Raw genomic sequence first — 24,003 nt, 5'->3', positions numbered from 1 at the left:
TCCCCTTCCTCTTCCTATTTACATGCTGAAAGAAGCCCTTTTTGTTGCTCTTGATAGTCTTGGCAAGTCTCAGCTCCCGCCAAGGCAAGCTCCTGGTCTGCCATCGGTATCCCTTGCGAGAACTTACCTTGGTTCCCCGCCTTGTTTGTCCTGCAGTTCCTCTCACTCGCCCAGTTCTCCCAGACAAAAACCCACTCACACACACACACACACATGACGTGAAATGACAGCACCCAGACGTCAACTGGTGCCTCGTGACCTGCAGCCAAGAATGGATGGAGGAGCAACGGAGCAATGATATCCCGTTTGACTCTCCACACCTTCAAGAGAGACTCAAAGAGAGCACCCAGACACCAACTGGTGCCTCAGGACCTGCAGCCGAAAAAGGGTGGATGAACAACGGAGAAATGATTCCCGGTTTGACTCTCCACACCTTCAGGAGAGACTCAAAGGGAGCACCCAGACGCCAACTGGTGCTTCAGAACCTGCAGCCAAGAAAGAGTGGAGCAGCAACGGAGAAATGATACCTCGTTTGACTCTCCACACCTGCAAGAGAGATTGTAAGATTGCACCGAGACGTCAACAGCTGCTTTGTGTCCTGAAGGCGAGAATAGACTGTAGAAAAGATGGAGCCAAGCTGCCCTGCAATTGTACCATGGGCATCGTCAGTGGGTGACTCTCCACACCTTCAAGAGAGACTCTGAGTGAGCACCCAATCGCCTACTGGTGCCTCATGACCGGCAACCAGAATGATTTGGAGGAACATTGGACAGTGGCCTCTTCCGATGGTACTTCTGTGGCCTCTCTGTGCCTTCTGCCAGCTACCCCACTGCAGGAGACGGGAGGGACAGATGCCGGGCAGAAGGAGGGCCTCGCCAGCACTGAGCCACTCGGACTCCAGCTCTAGGCAGGACACACTCCAGTGGAGCAAAGCTCAGGGAGCCAAGGTTCAATTTGGATGCCAGGAAGCACTTCCTGACAGTCAGGACGCCAAGGGTGTGGAATGGGCTTCCACGGGAGGTGGTTGAGTTCCCATCAGAGCGGGTGTTCAAAAATAGGCTGGACATTCACATGGTGGGCATGTTGTGAGCGGAGCCGGCTGGAGCCGGGGGTCAGACTAGATGGCCCGGGAGACCCCTTGTGACTAGCTCTGTTTCTATGTTTCTGCTTTCTCTCTCTTTGCTGCTGCTGCTTTTCTGCTAAGTCATTCATCCAACGAACACAAGAGGGAGCTCTTCTCTGTAGCTGTTGCTGCTGCTTTAGAATTAGGGCTGAAGGGCCAAAGCGGAATGTGCCCCCCTGGAACTGGGCCTGCATCACCAAGCGAAGCTCGCTCTTCTGTTGGGTCTTGTCTGAAGGGGAAGCATCCAGCTGTCTTCTGTGCTGGCATTACAAGTCCTCAGTTCCCTCCACTGCTCTGCTTAATGCAATGATTCTAGAAGAGAACTACACATTCTTCATCATCGGTTCTATAAAAGTTTTAGCAATTTATTCTGGCTGCAACATGTGTGCTTGCATTCTTATTCATTGTTCTATCATGACTCGTGTATGAACTTAGGGAGGCATTCTTGTTTCTGTCAGGAATCACCTGGCCGGCCACCACTGGAAAGGAAGTGCTGGGAGTGGGCGGGCTTCGGACCGAGCCAGCAAGGTCTCCTGAGGAATGGGGACACTTGTCCATGCATGAGTGACCAGGCTGGCTCTCACATTTACTCATTATTTTTAACAGCTACATCTAAAGCGAATCAAGGGGCCCAGCTCAACTCTGACTAAAGGTGCAGTGGCTCAGAAACAAGCAGGTATGAGACTCCCTCCCCTGGCGAGCTGCTTTCTGCTCGTACCCCACCATCTGGCTCGCTTGTGTGGCAAAGATTATTATTATTATTATTATTATTATTATTATTATTATTATTATTATTATTACATTTCTATGCCGCCCCTTGCCGAAGCCTTGGGGCGGCTTACAACACAATAAAATACATTGAAATACGATAGAACATAATAAATTACTACTAAATACAAAAATACAAAAAATACACTGAGATACAAACATAAAATATACAATTAAAATTAACAGTATAAAATAAGTAAATAAAGAATATAGGAGGAGAAAAGAGAAGGAGAAGTTGCCCTGGCCAGATCATATATTTTAACAATTAAAATGATGTTTAAATAAAAAGGTCTTTACCTGGCGCCGAAAAACCAGTAACGACGGTGCCAGGCGGACCTCCCACACTGTTCCACTTCCTGCCCCACAACTAATTTTATCACTCCCCCACCTACCAGGGATTGCAGGTTCCGTGCGCTACCAACTTGTGTGTTGAAATTCTGTGGTGTTTTGATTTTTACAGTTATGGGTGGCTTTCAAACTACAGAACAGCTGTCCCAACCTGGTGCTATCCAGCTCTGCGGGATCACGATGCTCGCTGGCCAGGGACTTCTGGTTGGAAATGACAGGCGCTGCAGTCCAGACTGGGACACACAGCAGGTGGGACAGACCTGCTGGCAACATTTTCTCCTTTCTTCCATCTCCCCCCACCCCTGTCTTTCTCCTCCTCATTTTCCTTTCCATTTCTGGCCTTTCTTTGCACTGATTTCTATTCTGGGGCTCTCCCCAGCTATCCGGGTTCTTAGGACAAGGCCAGGCAAACTCATGTGGACATGGCTTTGATCTTCCAAAGGATCTTTCAGTGTTAAGCACTGTGGTCGAGCATTGTACCCGTAGTCACCACAATCCCTTCCTGGAAAACCTCTTGACATGTACACATTTAAGACAAAGAAAAAATGCAGAAGTGCAAATCACAAGGGGAAAATACACGGTGTGGAAATTATTAATGCTGTAATGCATGGAAAAGGGGCGTCTTGATTATTTGTCAGGGAGGGTTCACTGTGACTGGCCATGGAAACTGAGCTGCCCAGTGACAAAGAACATCTTCAGGTTTGCGAGTTGCTCAGCCAGCTGGTCCGTCACTATCTCAGTTCCTACTGCTTTAGGGAGCAAACTTGGCTGTAGGGCAGCATCTGTGGGGTCACAGGATGCTTTGGACTCCCAGATCCAAGTTCAGAGACAGTGCTCTGACCTGGGAATCAGAGCTCCAAATACAGAGGATGCTCTCTGAGGTTGGGAAACCAACCTCGGAGATTAGGAGAAGATGGAGGGGAAGGAGGAGGCTGAAGAAGCCGGGATAGGATGTACCTTGATCCTTCCCAGCCTCCTTCCCTCCCACTCCAAGCCACTCTAGCTAGATGGACAAAAAAGACCATCTAGCAAAACACAGAGGGCAGGAGGACAAAGGGGGCCAAGATCACCTCCACCCCTCTTCCCACTCTGTATAGGATGCTTGTAAGGCTGAGTTTGGGAGCTTACGAGCATGGCCATAGACCAACAGGGATACCAACATTCCAGGGTGCTGGCACAAAATGGCGGCTGCACAGCAGCCAACATGGGCGTTTCCAGCCAGAGAGCTCCTAGCACCACCAACCCAAGGGTGCTTGATAGTTACTCCATCTTTCTCCTTAATGGATGCTCTGCAGGAAGCAAAAGGGTGGACGAAATAGCAGGGAATCCTGGGAGGACCACAAGTAGAAGGTGGCAATATCTGGAACCTGTCAGACTGGGTGAGTGAGGCTGGTGGTGAGGCAGTAAAAAACCTCATCTGGAAGGACCCTAAATCAAGACTAGAACAGCTGGGAGAATTACCACAGAGTTAATACACGTGTCAATGTGTCAAAAAAAGCCTGTTTTCAGCAAAGTTATAGTTTACTTTTTTCTCTCTCCCCTCATCCCAGTTTAGATTCAGAGAATAGTAGGGTTGGAAGGGGCTCTCAGGTCCAACCCCCTGCTGGTGTAAGACACCAAGTTACACCATCCCACCCAGATAACTGTCCAGTTTCGCCTTGAATGTCTCTACTGTGGGAGGGCCCACAACCTCTCTAGGCAACTGGTTCCACTGTTGTATTGCTCTGACCGTGAGGAAGCTTTTCCTGGAGTCCAGCCTGAAACTGGTGTGCTGTAGTTTAAGTGTGTTATTCCTTGTCCTACATTCAGAGATGAGCAAGAAGAGATTTTTTTTCATTCCTCGGTGTGACAGCCTTTGAGGCACTTGTAGAGAGCTGTTCTACCCCTCCAAGTCTTCTCTCCTCAAGGCTGAACACGCCCAGTTCACTCAGTCTCTCACTGTAAGGCTTCGTTTCCAGACCCTGGATCATCCCTGCTGCCCTCCTCTGAACCCTTTCTAGTTAAAGAATTAGGGAAGAGAATAATTATGTTGATATTATGCATACACTTGTCTTCCAGGGCCAACTTGAAACGTTTCCTTTTTCTCTTGAAGAGGTGGTTCTTTTGCCCTTGCATCAACTCTTTCAAGACTACAGTCCTGTACAGAATTACCTGGGAGTGAACCCTGTTGAGAGTAAGTGGGGTTTTAGTAGACATGGACTGCTTGTGCTTTAAGCCCTGCTGAGTTCAACTGAGTTGCCTTCAAGGTTTGTTAGAGAGACGGGGGTAAAAAGATAGAAAATAAAAATGTGTGGCTTCCCCCCTCTGGACTTTAGGGTGCTTACTTTGGACAGGATCATGCTCCTTTTGCCAGGATGGCTCAGCAGCATTAGGGGCTGGGCTCAGCTGCACATACTTGCTGTTTACAAGTTCAGGATTGCAAGCCCAAGAAGAGGGAGAGCAGAGATGCACAGAAAACGCACGCGGGTTAGGAGAAGAAGCGGAGGCACATGCAACTGAAAGCGATGAGAAGGACTCCATAACTGGCTGCCCGCCAGGGCAGTCTCCACTCTACTTCCACTTGCTCTGCCAAGTTCCCTGCCGTAATTTCCCTTTTAGCAGCTCCTGGGGGAGGGCCAAGGGTTAGGGTCAAATTAATATCGGCATAAGCAACCCAGCAGAATAATCCAAACAGCCACTACAGTGGGGTGAGATGCACCAGACACAACCAGCGCTGAGCAGTAACAGTTGGGCCTTTGCTTTCCATGTCCACAAAGCAGGCAGAACCAAAAACAGAGCCCGTTCTCATGCTGCGTACCGCTCATGAAGGGGCAGCGAGGGAGGTACTGGGAGACTTAATGCTTACTCATTTTTCTGCTCCTCTAAGGGCCCAAACAGCTCATGGAAGGAAACCAATTAAGTCTCCAAGTACATCTGAGAGTAGGCTGACTTTTCAAAGCCCGCAGGAAATACTAAATGTATACATTTTGCTGATCTAGGGCCAAACTAGTTTCATGAGATCAAATGTTGTACCTCTAGGTGTTTCCTTAAAGCAATCCCTTTCTCCCCCCAGCCTTCCAAATTAGAAGGGCGCTACAGTTCTGGGTGATGGGTGTTAACCTTTTCCCCCAACACATTTCCCAGTGGAAATAGCATCCCCAACGCTGCTCTTTACCCCACTGGGGAAAACAAGTATTTTAGAGGACAAGATGCATGGTTAGACAAGAAACTCCTACAACTCTGAGCATTCCCGATCTGCTGTGCACATGGAAATGTCCTTTGCAGCAGAGTAAAGAGCTTCTGGGAAAAGAATTAGATTGGAAAAAATGTTGCTGCAGCCTCAAGTCTGATGGCCATGAGGGAAGGTGACAGCTCAGACGACTGGCTCATTTCAGTGAGCTTTCACGTGACAGACGATGTCTCCAGTCACTGTTCGCGCTTGTTGGGTCCCAGCTCACCTCAAAAGGGCCGCCGGACCTGGGGAGAATGCGCCCTGTTCAAGCATTCAGGATTTGCCTTTGGATTTCCACTCTAGTGCTTGAAATGACTTGGTTGACATAGTATAACAACCCAGAATAGGCTTGAGTACAAATTGTTGTTGAATCATTGGTTATGTGCAAACCCAGCAGTATGGTTAAACCATAGGTTGCAACCATACACAGCCCAGAGTTAACTACTCAACAAGCCATGGGCTCTCATCCTGGGTTGTTTGTGGTTAACAACTTCATAGTTAAACTATAGGGCAGGGTCCACACATAATGACAACCCGCAATTCAACACTGGCCTGTACAGAACCTATATTAGGAGTTGCTGTTGCATGTGAAACAAGCCAGTGTCTTTGCCTGCCTTGCAGTGATGCTGTAGTTCTCAAGCAAATTCCAGACTGAAGGGACTCTAGAGCTGAAGAATCATTACCTTCCACGCCCTCTTCCTCCCTCCAGCTACTCTTCACCAGAGATGAGCCACATCTGGCTGCTCAGGCCATTCCCATGTGAGCCTGACTAGGTCAAATGAGCTAGAAAATGGAAGAACTGTGTACAGACCTTTTCTTTTTTACTCTGTCTATGCTTGCCACTGTTCTCTTCTGTATTCTGTAAAAGCCCAGATTTTGGGTTCAGCTCCCACAAATGAATGAAGCAGCAAATTGGAATATAGCCCAAAGAGCTCGTCACATCCAATGCTGCGTCAGTATTTTTAATGCAACAAAGTGGATTTCAACACTTAAAATGTTCCACCCTCACCCCCAAATAGGGGGTCAACCTGTACATTGCCAGAGAAGGAAGAAATGCATCACCCGAAGAAGGCAAAAGAGGCCATCAGACTGCATTAAAAGGTGCTCATGCAAATTGTCATATATTGAGAAAGAGAAAGTAATGTATTGAGCATGTTGAGATGAGGAATCTAAAAGATAAATCTATAGTGATCAAGGCTACTCCAGGAACTGGGCTAGGGAAGAATCAGTGGCTTGAAAGGACCCTCCTCTGCCTCCCTTGGCCTGTGTCCAGAAGAAGGCAGACAAGGGGAAGCCTATGATGGAGCCGGAGGGGAGGGTTTGGAGGGCTCTGAAGATGGACTGGGACTTCTGCGCCAACTCCAGAATAGAAATGAAAGGAAGACATCACTGCAATATATGTTTAAATAATGCCTCTTCTACTCCTTAATCATATATGCTTGCTTTGGATTGCGGAGTAAGAACTCCCAGGCCACAAAATGTGACTGCTAGACTAATAGGCAGTGGTAAGAGGCGAAACACGACCACCCGTTTTAACCGTTAGATGGGCCTCACAGCAAGGAAGCCATTGCAGGAAGGAGCTCGCTTTGCTGCTCTCAGATCAATGGATGTAACCACAACGCTTGCACAATGCACGAATTCTCCACATTTCAGTTTTCCTATGAATCTCAGCCAAGTTTCTCGTGAGCAGTTTCTCATGAGCAGTTCCTCTCCCATGCTCAATGCACAGATTATGCAAAAAAATCTGTTGCAAGACTAACTTCTTTGGATTGGTGGACCAAGCTTCTTCATTCTTAGCCCCGGCTCACAACCTTTGACACAACTATTCCCACATGCGAATACACTTGACCAATGCCAAAATACCAGGATCTTGGGCAGGGGCCTGAAGCCCAAGGAGTTCTGCAATGTTTCTGAAAACGCATATTCAAAGAGACAAATGAACATACGTCATAACAACCAATTTTCAAAGCATAAAATGCAAAACAAACCCAAATTAGGTGCAGTTTCAGAACTGCAAACTGTACAATTTCCTCATCATTTTGGACAGCCAATTCAACATTATACTTTTTATAAAATTCCTGTATTTGTATTCCTATAATTATGTTTTGCCTTTAATATTCTAGCAGGCTATACAGAGCAAAATGAGCAATTCAGTCAACCCTGACAAAAGACTGGCTCATCTTTTCCCCAGCCCATCTTTTTGCCTGTGTGCCATGTCTTTTTATATCGTGTGCCGGTGGGGCAGAGGCCTTCCTATTTTATTGACTGCATGTAAGCCCCTTCAAGAGTCTGTTATGGGATAAAAATGTTTTTAATTCATTAATGAATATTTCATCCAGGTATACTGATGTTCCAAAATAGATTCTGTAGTTTGGCCTTCCCAGCTTTCCTTGCACTGTAAGACAAGAACAAGTGCAACAAAGGCTTCCCATGGCATGCTCTGTAGGCAGGAGGTCCCTGGCTCTCTGGCTCCTCCAGGCAGAGGAGGAAGCATATCTGCCTGGATCTCTGGGGAGCCACAGCTGCCAGTTTGTGTCTGCAATACTGGGCTGGAGGGAAGAAACGGCTGACTTCCTATATCCTGATGCAGCTGCCCTGTACATTCTTTCTCTGTGCCAAACACGGCTTTCCCATTCAGGACTTGTGTTTTTCCCATTTTCTGCTATTAATGACCAAGCTGAGACGAATATATTTGCAATCCTTCTTTCCCTCTTATGCTCTGCAGAGAAAGAGACACAAAAGCAAAGACAATTGCAAAGCATGGGCTGCAGAACAAGCATAGGCATAAAGAACAGAAGTTTTACTCTGCCAAAAGAAAATTTCAGAAAGGAAGATTTAGTGCAATCACCACCCTTCTTTGCGGGTTGGCTGTTGCTTTTCCTAATAGCACTGTGAGAGCACAAGAAGACAGAGATGGCAGGATAGGATTTCCCAAAGAACCAGGGCAGGGGTGCAGAACCTCAGGCTGGGGCCACATCTGGCCCTCTGAGGTTCTCCAACTTCCTTTGGCTGCATACTCTTTCCGTGCCCACTGTCCACCGGTTCCCCACTTACTCAGACTAGTAACTAAGCCTTTGGAGAGGGATTTCAGTCTTTTAGAATGGGGGAAATCAAAGTACATTGAGCTAAAATGTGCTTGAGCAGGGAAGAGTCCAGCCTTTTGCTCCAGATCCAGTCACCACTGGAAAGCTTCTCCCAGGAGCTTCTCTAAAAGGGAGGGCAGCCCCTGGGCTAAATGAAGCCAATACCCCCTGCTAGTGTAAAGTTGGATGGATGTTTAGAGGCCTAGACACAAAGGGAAAACTCGGCCTGATGGGGCATATTGGGCAGAATGAGAAGAGTGGAGAAGCAGCTTTGGAACCCGTGAAAGACCAGCTACTGCCTAGTAGCAGGACCTTAAAGGCCAGCTAAAATAGTTTTGCAGATACAAACAAAAAGTCAGATCATGGTCAGAGACAATATTTGCCATGATAATAGAGAAATCCGCTTGTTTCCATCTGTGAAATGTTGTAGGTTACACAGGAGCAGCCTGTAAACTGAAAAGGTGGGTATGCTCAGTTGCTGACGTCTCCATGCCAGAGGTATGCAATAATTAGAAATCACCTGTAAGTTCCCAGAAATCAGCAGTGCCATTTGGCACGGTACCGCTGACAAATTGTATTCTTGGCTGAACCAGCCTCTCACGGATTCAGAAGAGTGCCCACTGGGCTTATCTTCACCAGTGACCAGGGCAACAAAGAGCAGCTTGTGGAGCACAATGGCGTTTGGAAGCTGTCCGTGGAAGATGCCTGTGGAATGCTCCTAAATCCCTTCTGCGTGGAGAGGTGCTTCCACACGCGCTTGTGAGGGGTCCCATCAAGGTCCCAGGCCAGCCGCTGAGTTCAGGCCCAGGTTCCAGCAGGGACCCACAGGCGAGAGTCTGCCTGGCGGGCTGCTTTGCCTTGCCATCTGGACACGCTGGTTCGCCCGCCGCTTGCTGTGTCCCAGCGGCCCCTCACAGGACAAGCAGGCAAAGCCGGAGGCAACACAGGCAGCACACCAGGACCGAGTCCATGACTGAGTGCCAGAACTGACTCCAAATCGCTTTTCTGACCCCTTTAGGAAAGGCCTGCTGGGTACAGGAGTTCAGCCCGGAGAGATGTCTAGGATCCTGACTATTTTCCAGTGGATTACTAGGTCAGAGTTTAGTTGGTCAATGTTAGGACTGTTCCTGTGCCTCAGTTGTGAGCTAATTTGGTTCCTAAAATGGCTTCAGGCAGAAGTTCTGTGCAGACGCTGGCTTGACTCCCATGCCCTGGCCTGAGGGCAGCTGCCTCTTCTCCTTGTCCTACTTCTAGGGCAGTCTTATTGTGGCCCACGCCCTTGTAGACTGTGGACACTGGCATCGAGCCACGGTGGGTGGGTTGTTGTGCAAACAACAGCACCCGCCGGATGATCGGTCTCACCATGGGCTGTTTCTCCCATCCCTCCCTCTTCTGCCCTCGGTGTTCCATGGATGCTCGTTGCACCAGGCCTAACTAGTCTCCACCTTCCCTCCGTGATCGCAAGCTGTTTTCTGCTCGCTGCAGCTTTTCCACGCTTTCCCTTTTTGTTATCAGATATCACAGTCTTTGACCTGACAACTGGCTTTCCAATCCCCATGTTCGCAAACTGATTTTGCAGAGGCATCTCTAATGTTCAAACATTTTTGCACATGATTGTGTGTTAAATAATTTTTCAGTCTTTTGCAAGCGTGCTCCTGTAACTCTTACAGGTGTCCAAAACCGGGCAGCCTCACCTGGGTCATGCCCAGGGAGGTACCTTCTGCCAAAGCACAGCAGGTGCCAACCCTAGACATTGGCCCAGAGAGGTTCCACATAGCCTTTCCCACTTTGAGTTGGTTTGACAGCTGTCAAAGGGTGAGCCAAACCAAAGGCATGAATGATCTGTGCTTGTGAAAAGTAGTGGTGGGATTTACACCCTTTTCTATGGAAAGATCTTGCTTTTAGGAGGGTTCCATGGGTGCTCGTATTTTCCTCTTGTTCCCAAGACTCTAGGTCAGGGGTCTCAAACTCAACTTCCCTGGGGGCCACTGTAAGTAGAGTCTGGGTGAGGCTGGGCCGCATCAAGCGGTGGTGGGGGGCCGCTCATCCCGCGGTGGCCGGCCCGGGCACCGCCGGCGCTTTGAAGGCCGCAGGGCCCCTCCCCCGTGTCCCACCCATCCCAGCAATTGGCCCGCGGGCCGCAAGTTTGAGACCCCTGCTCTAGGTGCTTCAGAATATGGAAAATGCAAGCCACATCCTTTTAAAAGAGCTGGTATATTCATAGCTAGCCGTCAAAATTCTGGATCCTTTAAAAAAATGCTTCTGGGTTTGTTTGACTTTTTCATGAGGCTCTCTGTTTTGTATGGTTTTTTTCCACAGCAACATCCATGCCTGCCTCCATCTCCGTGAAAAAGACATGGGACGTTCTATCCAAACACACAGGTAAAATACCCTATTAAAAGGAACAAGAATTTTGGACAGAATTTGCTGACCCAAACATGCTTACGCTCTAATATTCTTGCACCATGAGGGCTAGCAACCTATAGTAATCCCTTTAATTTGCTGGTATTATCATTCATATTTCAGTTTAAGGTTATTTGAAATCAAATTGCCCCATATACATTTGCATGCAGACTTATTCTTTTAAAGGGTACAGAAATGTAAAGTTGCTTATCAGGTGAGTCTGTGGAATGGAATGGCCGTATCTTGCCACACAACTTGGACTGATGAAAATTAAAGACTGCTACTCTTCCTTTTCTCTTCCTGCCAGTTCATTCATTCTGAGAACTGGATATCCCTGTGATGCTAACGGGACTGATTTTGTGGTTTTGTTCTTTATCTGCTCATTGAAATATTTACAGGCCGTTTCATTGTGAAAAACCACAAGAGGGCTTTTCAAATTCTTGAGAACCACAACCCAAACTTCTAACAGAAATACAAGAATCAAAATAACAATAAACATAATCACTGCCAGTCCATCTCTCTCTCTCTCTCTCACACACACACACACACACACACACACACACACGTGTACAAACTTGGTGCATGCATCTTACTCAACTGCTGCCTTTCAAATTAAGCTACCCAGACTTTAAGTAGTTGCAGGGATAAGTAGTTGCCCTGCATTCATGGTCTATAGGAGGGACAGGTACAAGAGACAGGGCCTTTTCCGTTGTGGTCTTTAAAGTGTGAAATTCTCTCCCTTGAAAAGACATGGTGCTTTCTCTCTTCCTGTTTCGAGATGACTTCTTATTTGTTTAAACAACCCTCGGATATTGGATGCGGCGTGCCACCTGCAACCTGACCCACAGACGGGGAGGAAGCAAACTGGAAGGGTTCGGCTGACCTACACGGAAGAGAAGCAGACTTCTGCGTGTGGCATGACAATGCAGTATTGCGGGAAAGGTGGGCCAGGGACAGAAAGACCTGCAGCAGATACTCTGATACTGAACCTTGGTTTCTGTTAGCATGGGTTAGTGAGTTGTTGGTTGCCAAGACTTGTGAACCGAGAACTGCGAGTGAACTATGGGTCTGCAAAGATCGTAAAAGATAAGGCACAGCTAATTGCTAGCTTGTGAGCTATGGGTTATTTAAAATTCCCTTTATCAGAAGACCCGGGTTAGGACATCCGGCACATGGTTACTTAACACTCAAAAATCATCATCCTCCCATTATATGAGTATTATGTTTATTCTCAATATCCCATTCTGCGTCATTGCTGCACCAGTTTGTAGATTCTGGGCTTTGCATGTCTGCTCTGTCCGCTTCCATTTTATTGTGTTTGTTTCTGTGTTATATTTATACCTCCCCATTCTCCCATTGTGGGGGAGCTTGCGATTCTCAGGTAGCCGCCCCTCCAAGCTCAAGCCAGCCCCAGACTTGCTTATCTTCAACACATAGATACATTATGTGCCTTCAGACCATACTCTGGGCCAGTGTTATATTATCCCAATCTTCATTATTATTAAATAAATAAATAAATCCGCTCTGCACCCGTTTATAGATTTCAGGCACTCCTCAAAGGCAGCCCTGTACAAAGCAGATTATCATAGTCCAGTCTATGACTAAGCAGGAAGCACTGCAGTTGCTATCACTACTCACTGGGTTTGGTGAATAGGTACAGTCAGTGTTTACCCTGTCAACTTCCTTCAGCCCTAATGCCGGATTTAGTAGAAAGGTTCACCTTGTGCCAGTGGCCTGAACAACCACTGTGGAACACCCCAGTCCCTCCGAGGTCTGTCCTGACTGAATGTACTGCGTGTGTTTCTACTGTAAACCTCCAGCATTCAGTATCGCGCTTCCTCAAGCAGCAACAGGCATTGACCAACACCCTGATCAAGGATTGGAGTTCACCCAGTAGAAAGCAGAAGTGGACAGCAGCAAAAGAAATCCACGCTGGGCGAGGGGAGGAAGGATATGACAGGGCTAATTCTGCCCTAACAGTCCAGAATGGAATTAAGATGAAATTATAAAAGCCACGGACCCAACCCTTCTGCTGAGATGGAAGCTGCCAGGAAAGTCCCTGGTGATTTTTCAGAAGACAGGCGCCTTCAGAATCAGAGATCAGGTTGCCAGGGCCTTCAAGACTAAACTTTCGCTTGGCAAAACTCTGCACTTTGCCACCTCCAACCAATCGAAGTCAATTCCGAGATGTTTGCTTCAAGGAGCACGCATGACTTCCGATCCTGAATGGCTACTAACGTACCCCACTTCTTGGCTGGGGGCTAGGGGGGCTCCATCCTCTGCTGATGACGCATCATGGGGGCAAGAGCTGTACCTGCCTCAGCCGAGTCTGAGAAACCCCCTGCTCCAAGCCCCCTCCCAATAGCTGCATATCTTGGTGATTCCCAGAGGCCACCCACCCACCTGGGGAGTCTGGCCTTGAGCTAAGCATCCCAGCTTCTCCTTCTCAGAGTCTCAGCTTGGCTTACAGGCTCCTTCCAGTTCCCCTTCGATTCTGATTCCACTAAAGTCCAGCCAGCAGCCCTTGAGAACGGACACCCAAGGCAGCCATCTTTCTCTCTCTCATCTTTCTCTCTACCTTGGGAGAGGTGGAGCTTGCAGAGAGCTCCTTGAGCCTGAGAAATGGAGTCTTAGGAAGGGGATAAAGAGAATTCAACTTGGAGTCAACTTTTGGTATGCAAAAGAACTAGCTCCACAGTTGGAGAGCATTAATTCGACAGCCATCTCTTGTTAACTACCTTTAAGATAATAGATATTGTAGTTAGAAGCCTCCTGGCATGATCAGGTGGGAAAGAGAAAGGAGAGAGGCTGCGGGGAGAGAGGTGCCAACTCAGGACAATCACCTGGCTCACAGCACCTGTCACCCAAGGCCTAATGGTAAGACCAGCCCTGCCTCTCCCTCCCACTTTGCAGCTTTGAACCTAAAGTTTCCTGTTAAGCGATGCTTAGGGAAGTGGAACGTGCTTTTCAAAAGTCTCGCCCTTTTTACTGCAAAGTGCTAAGAAAAGGAAGAAAAATTCACCTCTGGGCCCATTCAAGGGAAGGGGGAGGAAAAAATATTTCCTGTCCTGGTTGACTTTGTGAGTCTCAATCATGTGATTGAGCAAAAGAATGAGGAAGCAGCAAGGGAGAGCTTCCTTTGCAGCCTGTTTGCCAAAAGGAGCCGGGAAGTCAAAGCGGCTAAGTGGGACCCACAACAAAATGTTGCAGCACGGAGAGCTGCCGCTCCAAATCCCAGCTGCCCTGTTCCATTTATCAGCCTGCGCATGCACCCCCCCTTTGTTCCATTTTCACCCCATTAGTCCCAGATAATAAATTGCTATAAATGGGGGGGGGGATCTTTTTTGGGACCATTGTGAGACAAAAAGACAGTGATTGTCTTCCCCTCCCTACATGGTCCTGATGAAACGCAGAGTCGCCCCACAGCAGGTGGTAATTAAAAACAGCGATGATGACCGTTTGATTTTGCTTGCTTGCTCTGTACTGTTGTGTAGTAGCTGTGAGTTTGTGTCAGAGTTTGTGTCTTGAGTTTGGAAAGAGAGCCGTAAAAATATCCCATTGTTGTTCATCATGAAACGTTGATTCATATGTCCAGCCCACCTTTCTTCCTCCTGCAAGGATCTCAGCACAATTCACATTCTCCTCCTCTCTTATCCTCACAACAGTCCTGTGAGGTTGGTTTAGCTAAGAGTCTGCGACTGGCTCAAAGTCACCCCATGAGCTCCGGATCACCTGAGCCCCATCCCAGCGCTCTTTACTGCACCACACTGGCTCTCAAAGCACCTAACATTTTCCAGGTGATGTACAGATCTTAAAAGGTATCTTTTAAAAGCTATGAATGAAAAGCTATCCCACAGGTTCACAAACTAATAGGCATGATATAAAAGAGAAATGAAATGAGGAAGGAAGAGAAAAGCAAGGGTTGGAGTGACCACACCTTCCCTGGCCAGGGAATGGGGACAGAAAGACCTTTCTCTGTTTATTGATTAATGTTATACATTGCCCTTCATTTGGGCAACAATTTCAGAGTTAGGCTTTTTTCCCCTTAGTAATTAGGGCACCTGGGAAAGCAATATTAACCCAAGAGGAAAATCTACCACAGAGAGAGCATCCGGCCTCCAGGGGCTGTTGTTTTTTTCTCCCAATCTCAGTGAAATTACTGAGAAAATATCTAGGCTGACCTGTAACCAGGTTCTCCAGAGATGCCTCTGTAACACTTGCTATTACAGTTCACCATTAATAATCGCTTGTTGCCCACCAAGCTTTCCACAGGCATATTTGTAAGCCACCCCGAGGCTTCGGCGAATGGGGCAGCATAAAAATGTTTTAATAAATAAATAAATAAATAAAAATAACTGGAGGCTGGGCAGATGGCCCCTGCCAGCTTCTTTTCACATCTCGCTCCCCTGCCAGTGGAACTAGGGGTTAGGGCTGCACAATAGGACCAAAATCCCGTGTTGCAGGGATATCAAGCCAGAGAATGCTGAGAGTTTTACTTTTTCCTAAACATGTAAAATTGTACCCTCAGCTGATTTATTTATAAGATGATTTTAAACTGATCAATCACTTGTTAGCATTGATACTCAAAGAATCAAAACTGTGTGTCGTTTGGGAAACAAAGTAGAGCATAACTTAGGAATAAAAACAAAACATTGCTTGAAATCAAGACAACCTTTAATACGTCATCTATCATTCCTTTTGATGCACCAAAAGATAACACTTTCACTCTCAGCTCTACTGATTAAATGTGACTGCAGTAAATAAATCTGCCTCCATTGATTAGTCACCTAAGGCATTAGTTCATTCATTTGAAGTGTGGAATCATCATTTTATTAACGCTAACAATGGTTCAGTCCAGGAGACCCTTACATCAAAAGTTCTGTATCACTTGGGCATCATGAGGACCATAGAGTAGAAAGAAACTCTCCATATTCTTAACAATGGGATCATTCATGCAGCCACTCTGGTAACTCAACCTCAGTGGTTTGGAGGACTGGGTTCACTTGAAGCTCATTCAGCAAGTGAATGTTGTTATTCAGAGTTCCTGTCTAAGCATACGAGAGAGGACAGTACAAGGGCACACACATCATTATGATTTCTGTTGGCAAGGCTTTATAGCTGTGAATTTTCAATCCCACAAAATAGCATGCACATCAAAGTATACACAGTGTTCTATCAGAACTGGCCCAGAAGGGCAGGATGCCCAAAACAACCGACTTCCTCTGGTTTTCAGCCCTGTTCCTCTGACAGAGAATAATTCTATATTTGAGGAATGCAAATAGGGGCTGTCTTTTATCTGAGCAGCCGTCCTGTCCAGTTCTGCTTTAATGATAAAGAACGGTAAAAGTATTTGTGCAATTAGCAACTGGACAGCAGACTGCGCAAAACATGCAACTCCTCTGGTCACAATCCTCCACACTAATCTTGAAATAAAACTGCATTTCTATTCACTTTATAATTATTTCAAAACTTGCATCTATAAATATGCATCAGCCTCTGCAAAGTATGTGGAAATTGTCATTTCCTATTTCTTTAGTAACTTATAGTTTAACTATCTTTCAGCTTTTTCACCCTAACAATCTACAGTTCAGAACTCTGACAAGCCCAGGGGGAGCCTTCTCCAGCCTGGTGCCCACCAAAGCGCCTGGAGTGCAATTTCCATCATTCCCAGTCACTGCCAATGGCTATGGTGGTTGAGAATGGTCAGAGTTGTAGCCCAGTTCCTCTGCGAGGCACCAAGTTGGGCTTGCCAGATCTGGAACGGAGGAAAGAAAAAGCCTGAGCTGATCTCTGCATTCTTTCAGTGCTCCTTTATTGGCAGCCGCGTGGCTGGGCTATTTAAAAATCAAAATCCCTGGAGGACAATATGTTTGCAGGAAATCCCATCTTTCATCCACATCCCTTGCCTCTCATGCTGTTGGTTACCAACCGATAGCCCTGACATGCCCTCAGATCACTCTTCTTGGAAAAAATCAGCCTGAACCAGAGGCAAAGTTCACAGAGAAGCACTGGGAAATTTATTTTTTACCTTGCAATGCTTCCTCTTTATCAACTCACAGACTAGTTTGGCTAAGGAGAAAAAAAGCATGCAGATTTTGCTTTTCACAACAGAGTTTCTCTGTTGTTCTGCCATTTCCATTTGAAGCCAGTGCAGACAGTGGATCCTGCTGCATTTGTAACTGTTTTTCCCTGCAGCCAATCACTAAATGGGAGGCAAGTTCTTAAGCCTGGCCTTGCCAGCCAGAAAATCCACCATGGCAGACAGTTCCTCTGTCTCCTTTTGGCCTTGCACAGGCATCTCTTTGCTGGCCTGGGCTTCAGCTGCACAGATCCTAAGCACAATTCATCCGCCACTGGCAGAGGCACAGAGCCTTTAATATTTAGTGGAAGGGATACTAAGAGCTCCTAATCTATGGATCAGAATATGGGCAGTGGAGGCAGCCCGCTTGCGTCTTGCCGAACACCACCTGCAGTTCCAAGGCCCTGAAACAGCCCTTTAAGAAGAGGCTGCAATAGCTGAACGCTTTGGATCCAACACTATACAACTTCCTCCACCTGTCCACATTTCAGCGTGAATATGGAAGATTAATTCAAAATACATGCTCCAAAGTAAGTCTGAGTCCCAGTCCCATGCTCTTAACCACTACACCACACTCGGTCTCATGCACTGGCTCTCATAAAAACATGAACTTGCCATTCCACTATTTCAATGGGAGAATCCCCCAAATAAATGCTACAGATTGCAACTTAAGGGAACAAGTCAACATGAACTTAACAGGGAGTGGGTCCCACTGGAGACAACTGCTAGGTCTGGGTAAACACGCACAGGCTTGAACCATAAAGTAGCAATCTCATGCGCACTCTCCTGGTTCCATGCACCAGAGCAAGGTTTGCTTCTGAGCATGCCTGGACAGAACTGAGCTCCTGGAATAGCTGTGCACAGCTCTCATGCTGAAGGAATGTACAATTATCTTTCAACTTGAGTGCATGGCCGCCCCAGCCCTTACTCAAAACAGTGCACGGGAATCAGTATCCTGTTCCATGACATTCTTCTATGGCTCGTTGGGACAGTGGGACTGATCAATCATGTTTCTTGGATGAAGTTCGCACTGCAGTGGTAGACTTGTCCCTGGACTGTGCCATTTCAAACTCCAGATGAAAGTTCATATAACTGAGACGCCTTCGTACCAGAAAAAAGAAGACCGCCTGAATCTACTACTATCTGTGCTCGCAGGCAAAACCATCTTTATTTAATCAGGCCTTTGGCCTTGAAGCTGATTTGTCGATGAGTTGCAACTGGCTGGGTTTTTCTTTTTATATTTTACCTGCCTTATTTTTATGTTTTAACTATGCATTTTATTACAGTTTACATATATATCTGTACTGTTAGCCCCCTTGAGTACCAATGAACAGAAAGGTGGAATACACATTTTTAAAAATTCAAGAGAGAAGTTAAGGCTGGAACATTTCTCCTTGGCATCCTAATTATTTATTTGCAGGTGTTTCAATTTTGGATATAATTGAACAAGGGATTTTTGGTTTTAGCAGATTCAGTTCTGTGAGTTTGACACGGTAGCCTGAAGTGGTACAACTCAATCTACCTCAGTGAGGACTAGACCATTGTTAAGGCTCACAGTGCTCTCTTAGTATGCTTTGAAGCTTTCAGAGTTTTCTCTCTGGCCTCATTTGAGAACAGAATATTGGACTACTAGACAACAGCCATGGTTCAGGTGTTGCTGTATATGCATTATGCAAATTACCTATTATATACTGATATAGCAGAATTCTGAGAATAACATTTCAATCTACATATGGGAAGTCAGATCCTTCAAAACCCCCAAATTTTTGAACTTTCATTCTGAATTCAGGTTGTACTTTCACTCCCTGAATCCAAATGTGAAGTTATCAGATAATGTCCATGTTACACACATTCATAAATACTAATGTTACAACAACCTATAAATTTAAATCCAGAACACTTAAATAGCTCTTTCATTTCCATACTGCCCAATAGTTGAAGCTCTCCAGACAGAAATTCCTAACAGCTCCATTCATAAAATAGACAATATAAATTACATTGAACTACATAATAAAATCCTAGTACAAAATTTACTACTATTTAGACCCTAGCAGTAAATAGAGTTGTACTGAATCCTGAACTTTATCATTTCAGTGTAAAATATGAAAAGCTCCATCTTCATAAAATTATTGACTAGCCATCCTTCTTTGCCTCTATATAGCAATAAACCATAAGCGGAAGAGAACCGGGCTCCAAGAATTAGCCACTGGGGTGTGACGGTCTAAGCAATGGCAAAATTACTGCAGCAGCAAAGAAAGAAGTCAGGATTTTCCACCTCCCCAAATGTGGTAAGCAGGGACAAAGGTTAGCGCATCCCTTGCTGCTTGCAGGTGCTCCAGAGAAAGCTGTCTTATTCCGTGCTGACTGTCAGCCCCATCGCTTTCAGTGCCTGGAACAGCTGGCAGGACACAAAGGGGACATCTTGTCCTTCGTCCCAGACAGAGGAATGTTTTGCACCAGCCTTGCTTGGAACAGCCTCCCAAGAGAAGCTCAGACAAAGCTCACTTACGTATCTGATAAACCAATTTGGATTCTCCGAGCCATCATGATCGTTTCATGTTTTATAACGATGGTTGTTAGATGTTTTCCATTTTGCTTTTTGATTGGCATGAAATTTAGCTGCATATGGCTAGAAATTTGATTGTACCATACTGTAAAATACCCTAGAATTTAATGTTTTAAAAAATCGAGAAATGCTATACAAATATCTTATATTCTAGACCAACACGTGGTCCCCAGATGAAATCAAGCCAGAAGTTTCTTTGGAAGCAAACATGACCAAGCCGAGGCTGCCATACATTGAACACATCCTGTGAAGGCAGGATTCCCTGGAGAAGACCGTCACGTTTGGGAAAGGCAAAGGAAGAGAAAAAGGAAGGCCAGCTCCATAAAGGAAGCGGCAGCCTGCAATACACGTACAAGAGCCGAGCAGGGCTGTGAAGGGCAGGCTGTTTTGGTGGGCATCCTCCTCTAGGGTCGCCATAAGTCTGAGACAACTTGATGGCACAACACAAATACGAGTATCTTAAGTACTTCACCAGGTGTGGCCCCGTAGCTTCTGTGCAGCAGTCTGAAGAGGCGCAGTCCATTATCTACTATGTCAAGAGGTACGATCCAAGGTAGCTCTTGCATTTTTATGTCTGAGTGAAATGGATGGGTGTTTGGCAAAGCACCATTCCCACGTCCTGAATCAGGCAGAACAGACCTGCAGGCCGAGAAGAGGCCCAGCCCTTCCCAGGGGGGCAATCTTGCTGCTGCTTGCAGGGCAGCTGATAGTGGGGACTGGACAGAGGTGATCAGTAGACCCCTCCTAGTATTCTCAGGACCTCAGATCTGCCCAAAGATGCTGACCCCTGACACTGGACCTGGCCTGAAACTTCTAGTGGTACAAAGAAGGATCTTGGATTCCATTAACATCAGCTATTACATTTGTCCCAACTTTTTTCTACTAACAAGGTTTCTAAGGTGGCTCACCAAGTCCTCCCCTTCTCCATGTTATCCTTACAACACCCCTGTGAGGTAGGATGGGCTGAGCATCAGTGACTGGCCCAAAGTCACGCAAAGAGCTTCATGCCTGACTGGGGACTAAGTTCCAGGTCTCCCAAGCTCCAGGTGAATGGTGTAACCTGGCGGTGGCAAACCTACGGCACGTGTGCCACTGCAGGCATGCAGAGCCCTCTCTGTCGGCACGCGAGCAAGTCACCCCAGCAGCGCCCCAGCAGCCCAGCATCGGATAACAGCGCACACAGGGGCCATGCGCATGCCCGGAAAGGAGTCGTGGCGCCAGGCGATGACATCACAAGCCACGACTCATTAGCTGCAACTCATCTGAGCTTTCGCATGGCTGGTCAGTGTGCTGCCAAGGAGAGAGAGAGAGAGAGAGAGAGATATAATTGCTTGGGCTAGCCGTGATTGTTTTTTCTAAACTAAAATCTCCGTTTTCAGGTTTGATTGCAGTGTTGGCACTTTGCGATAAATAAGTCGTTTTGGGTTGCAGTTTGGGCACTCGGTCTCTAAAAGGTTTGCCATCACTGGCCTAACCCTATATGGAATTATTGTTCCCACGCAAAAGGAGGCAAACTGGAATACCTTGCAGAGATATTACTGCATCCCCCAAATTGTGGAATGCCTTGGTCTGGCAGCTATCCCCACTTGAACAAAGAGAAGCATGACCTCTGGGGAAATTGTGCAATTCATTGTGAAATGTATTTATGCTATAACAATACAGTATTGCACTCCTCAGTTCACCAGTCAGGATGTTCACTGATCACTTCCTTTGCACAGACAGAATGTTCTAAAGTTATGGTATTATTTCTGTAAATATCTGTTTGTACTCGCACATATACAGAACAGTGGTTGTGCCAGGTCCCATGAAAGAAACAGCATGTGTCAGGTTGCTTCGTAGCAGCCAGCTGCAAAATTCCAATTTTCTTCTCTGGACAGGTTTGGCCCAACAAATGTCTTTGCCATACAAAATAGCCACCAAAGATTGGTGTGCATGTACTTCCTCTCCTCAAGATACACAAAAACCTTAAGCAAATAAGTAATCACTTCACTTTTCATGACAACAGATGGCAACCCACAATAATATATTCCCCCTCAGCACTATCTCACCCCCTTAACGAGCCATTTCTTGTCTCTTCTCCCTTGCAGTGAGCGCTTTCAGTCACGCTACATTATGTCGAGTATATTTAAGATTTATCATTTTATTTCTAACTAAAGTTGGGGTGCAAAACCACATGCTCAGGGGCCACATCCACTCTCCAGGACTTCCAACTGGTAGCTTCGTTGCTTCTGTGCAATTTTCTCCCATTCTAAAAGGTTCAACCATGTTCTCCAAAAGCTTATGCTTCTAGTGATAAGAGCTTTAAATTAAGTTGTCCTGGTATTTTGGTCCAACCCCATCTTCCTTTAGCCACACCACCACTGGAAGACAGCTCAAAAAATCTCTGAGATTTGGCTCCCATTGCAGATAAGCCAAGCTGCTTACCGTCAAGAAAAATAAATATACATTAAACCAGAAGCAAAGGCATATAAAACAATGGGCCCATTACAAATAGCAATTAAAATATGGAACAAGCAACATTGCACAAGTGTCACAGATACACTGCCTCATATTGCAGCAAACAGCTGCAGCTTCCTATGCCCACCAAACGCAGGAGGGAAAAAACATGCCAATCTGTGCCAAGATTACCAGAAAGGTGCTGCCACAACCACCACTCAGGGTCTCTTCCAGTAACAACAAACCAAAAGGAAACGAAGAAAACCAAGCTGTGCAGGAGACCTTGGGCTCAACATGCTAAAACAGAAAGAGAACTAGGCAGCAGCGCCAGGCACAGCACAGGTTGTAGCCACAGACCCACTCCGGAAGCTCAACAACCGCAGGAAACCTGAATATTGTCAGGAGGTTGCTGTCCAAATACTCCCCCTCCGAACCCCAATGGAAGGAAGACATACCATTAAGTAGCGCAAACATGCAAGGGCCCCTGCGCACACGCACATACAGGCACACAGGGGACCCTTGCGTTTTAGTGCATGTGTGTGTGTCATCTTACGCATAAACAATATTCAGGTTTAGTGCATATGTGTCCTTGTATTTTCAGTGCCTAGATTTGTCCTTGGTTTTTTCACTCTAATTCTCTCATTCTGCAAGCTCAGGGCATGCTTTTTGCTCAATGTGTAAACAATTCACTTAGAACCAGTGTGGCAGAGGAGTTAGACTGCTGGAGTAGGAGTCAGGAGATCCAGGCTCTGGGTCCTGCTTGGCCATGATGCTCCCCATGTGACTTCAGCACAGTCACTGATTCAGCTTTACCTACCTCAGAGGGTTGTTGTGAAAATAAAATGGAAAGGAGGAGGAAGGCCATGTAAATCAATTTATGTTCCTTGCAGGAGAAAAGGGAGGATGTAAATATAATAACTAGGTAACATTGCCTGTCTCAGACTCACTTTCAAAGTATTAAAGTTTAATGTTTAAAAAAATCGTTTAAAAGGTATAAAATTAATGATGGCATAAACAGCCAATTAATGGCATTCCAGGTACAAGTGAGGTCTGTACTAGTAACAAACCTGCACTGCTCCGGAACTAGGTGTCATATTAATTAGCTAGGTACAGTTGAGATTAGCAATAGGCTCACTCCCTAGAGATATTAACAAGATGAAGCTTAAATAGGAGCATGAATGTATAAGTGGGTACAGTTATGCTGGCCTCTAAGCACAAACAGAAATTGCAGGCAACACACCTTACAAAATCTGTATCCTTCAAAACTGGAATTGAGATGCTGCCTCCTTTTCCAAACCTCTCCTTTGAGTTCAATGGGATTTATGCTCCAGTAAGCATCTTTAAGATGGCAGCCTAAATAGTTCATTGTTTGTGCAATCCAGTGTGTGTTTTATTCTACTCATTTATTGCAAGCCATCCTGAGATGTTTGTAGGGGAAGGGTTAGAAAAACTTTTAATAAATAATAAAAATAAATGTCTGCTCAGAAGCAAGCCCCTTGATTTCCAGTGTTCATTCCCACATAAAACAGTACAGGGAAGCAGACTTGAAAGAATGACATAAGAGGCTGAAAAAACTTAGGTTGCCTAGCAAGCAACGTATTTACACTTCACTGAATTTGGGTAATCTGGTAATTTGAAAGAGTTACACCATTTACTGTATGCATCTGATGAATTCCATTGCACCTATGACTCAACCCATCGGTTCTATCTTTAACCATAACTTCCCATCTAGGTGTTTTTACTACAGCAGAAAAAATACAAAGTTGCTTCTTTGCAATGGATATAGTTGCAGGCCTATTTCTAATAGCAACCTCCAGCTAAGCATCCTCCATCACCTAGGCAGGTCCGCCGCAGCTCCAAAAAGGGGCTGGCCTTAAGGCGTTGGCCGCGCCCCTTATGTAAATCAACGCTGAATCACGCTCACCTGAGAGAAAATGAGTCGCCGACCCATCCCTGTAAGAACCCGAGAAGCGCTGGGCCGAACCA

The 24,003-nt window shown here is 46.2% G+C and overlaps 1 protein-coding gene across 2 annotated transcripts; it reads left to right on the top strand.

The window, feature by feature from the left end:
• The first annotated feature begins 249 nt into the window (after window positions 1-249).
• On the top strand, window positions 250-20,543 carry LOC123024945. 2 transcript variants are annotated; one of them, XM_044433248.1, is made up of 6 exons: window positions 250-947; window positions 1,730-1,799; window positions 2,352-2,488; window positions 4,298-4,412; window positions 10,853-10,915; window positions 19,736-20,543. In XM_044433248.1, exons 1-6 carry the CDS (start codon window positions 750-752, stop codon window positions 19,756-19,758), a joined length of 606 nt encoding a protein of 201 aa, XP_044289183.1. In that variant the 5' UTR covers window positions 250-749; the 3' UTR covers window positions 19,759-20,543. The 2 variants fall into 2 exon arrangements, with proteins under 2 accessions (XP_044289183.1, XP_044289182.1); XM_044433247.1 differs by lacking the exon at window positions 19,736-20,543 and adding an exon at window positions 11,685-14,015.
• The last annotated feature ends 3,460 nt before the right edge of the window (window positions 20,544-24,003 follow it).

The sequence above is a fragment of the Varanus komodoensis genome, unplaced genomic scaffold (assembly GCF_004798865.1).
Source record: "Varanus komodoensis strain SLA01 unplaced genomic scaffold, ASM479886v1 scaffold26, whole genome shotgun sequence".
Lineage (NCBI taxonomy): Eukaryota > Metazoa > Chordata > Lepidosauria > Squamata > Varanidae > Varanus > Varanus komodoensis.
This window is presented reverse-complemented; position numbering and strand designations above follow the sequence as displayed.

Coding starts and splice junctions, on each gene's coding strand:
- LOC123024945 (XM_044433247.1), top strand. CDS start 750: ATGATTTGGAGGAACATTGGACAGTGGCCTCTTCCGATGGTACTTCTG. Junction 948..1,729: donor GCAAAGCTCAGGGAGCCAAG/GTTCAATTTGGA, acceptor TATTTTTAACAG/CTACATCTAAAGCGAATCAA. Junction 10,916..11,684: donor CGTTCTATCCAAACACACAG/GTAAAATACCCT, acceptor TCCCTTGAAAAG/ACATGGTGCTTTCTCTCTTC.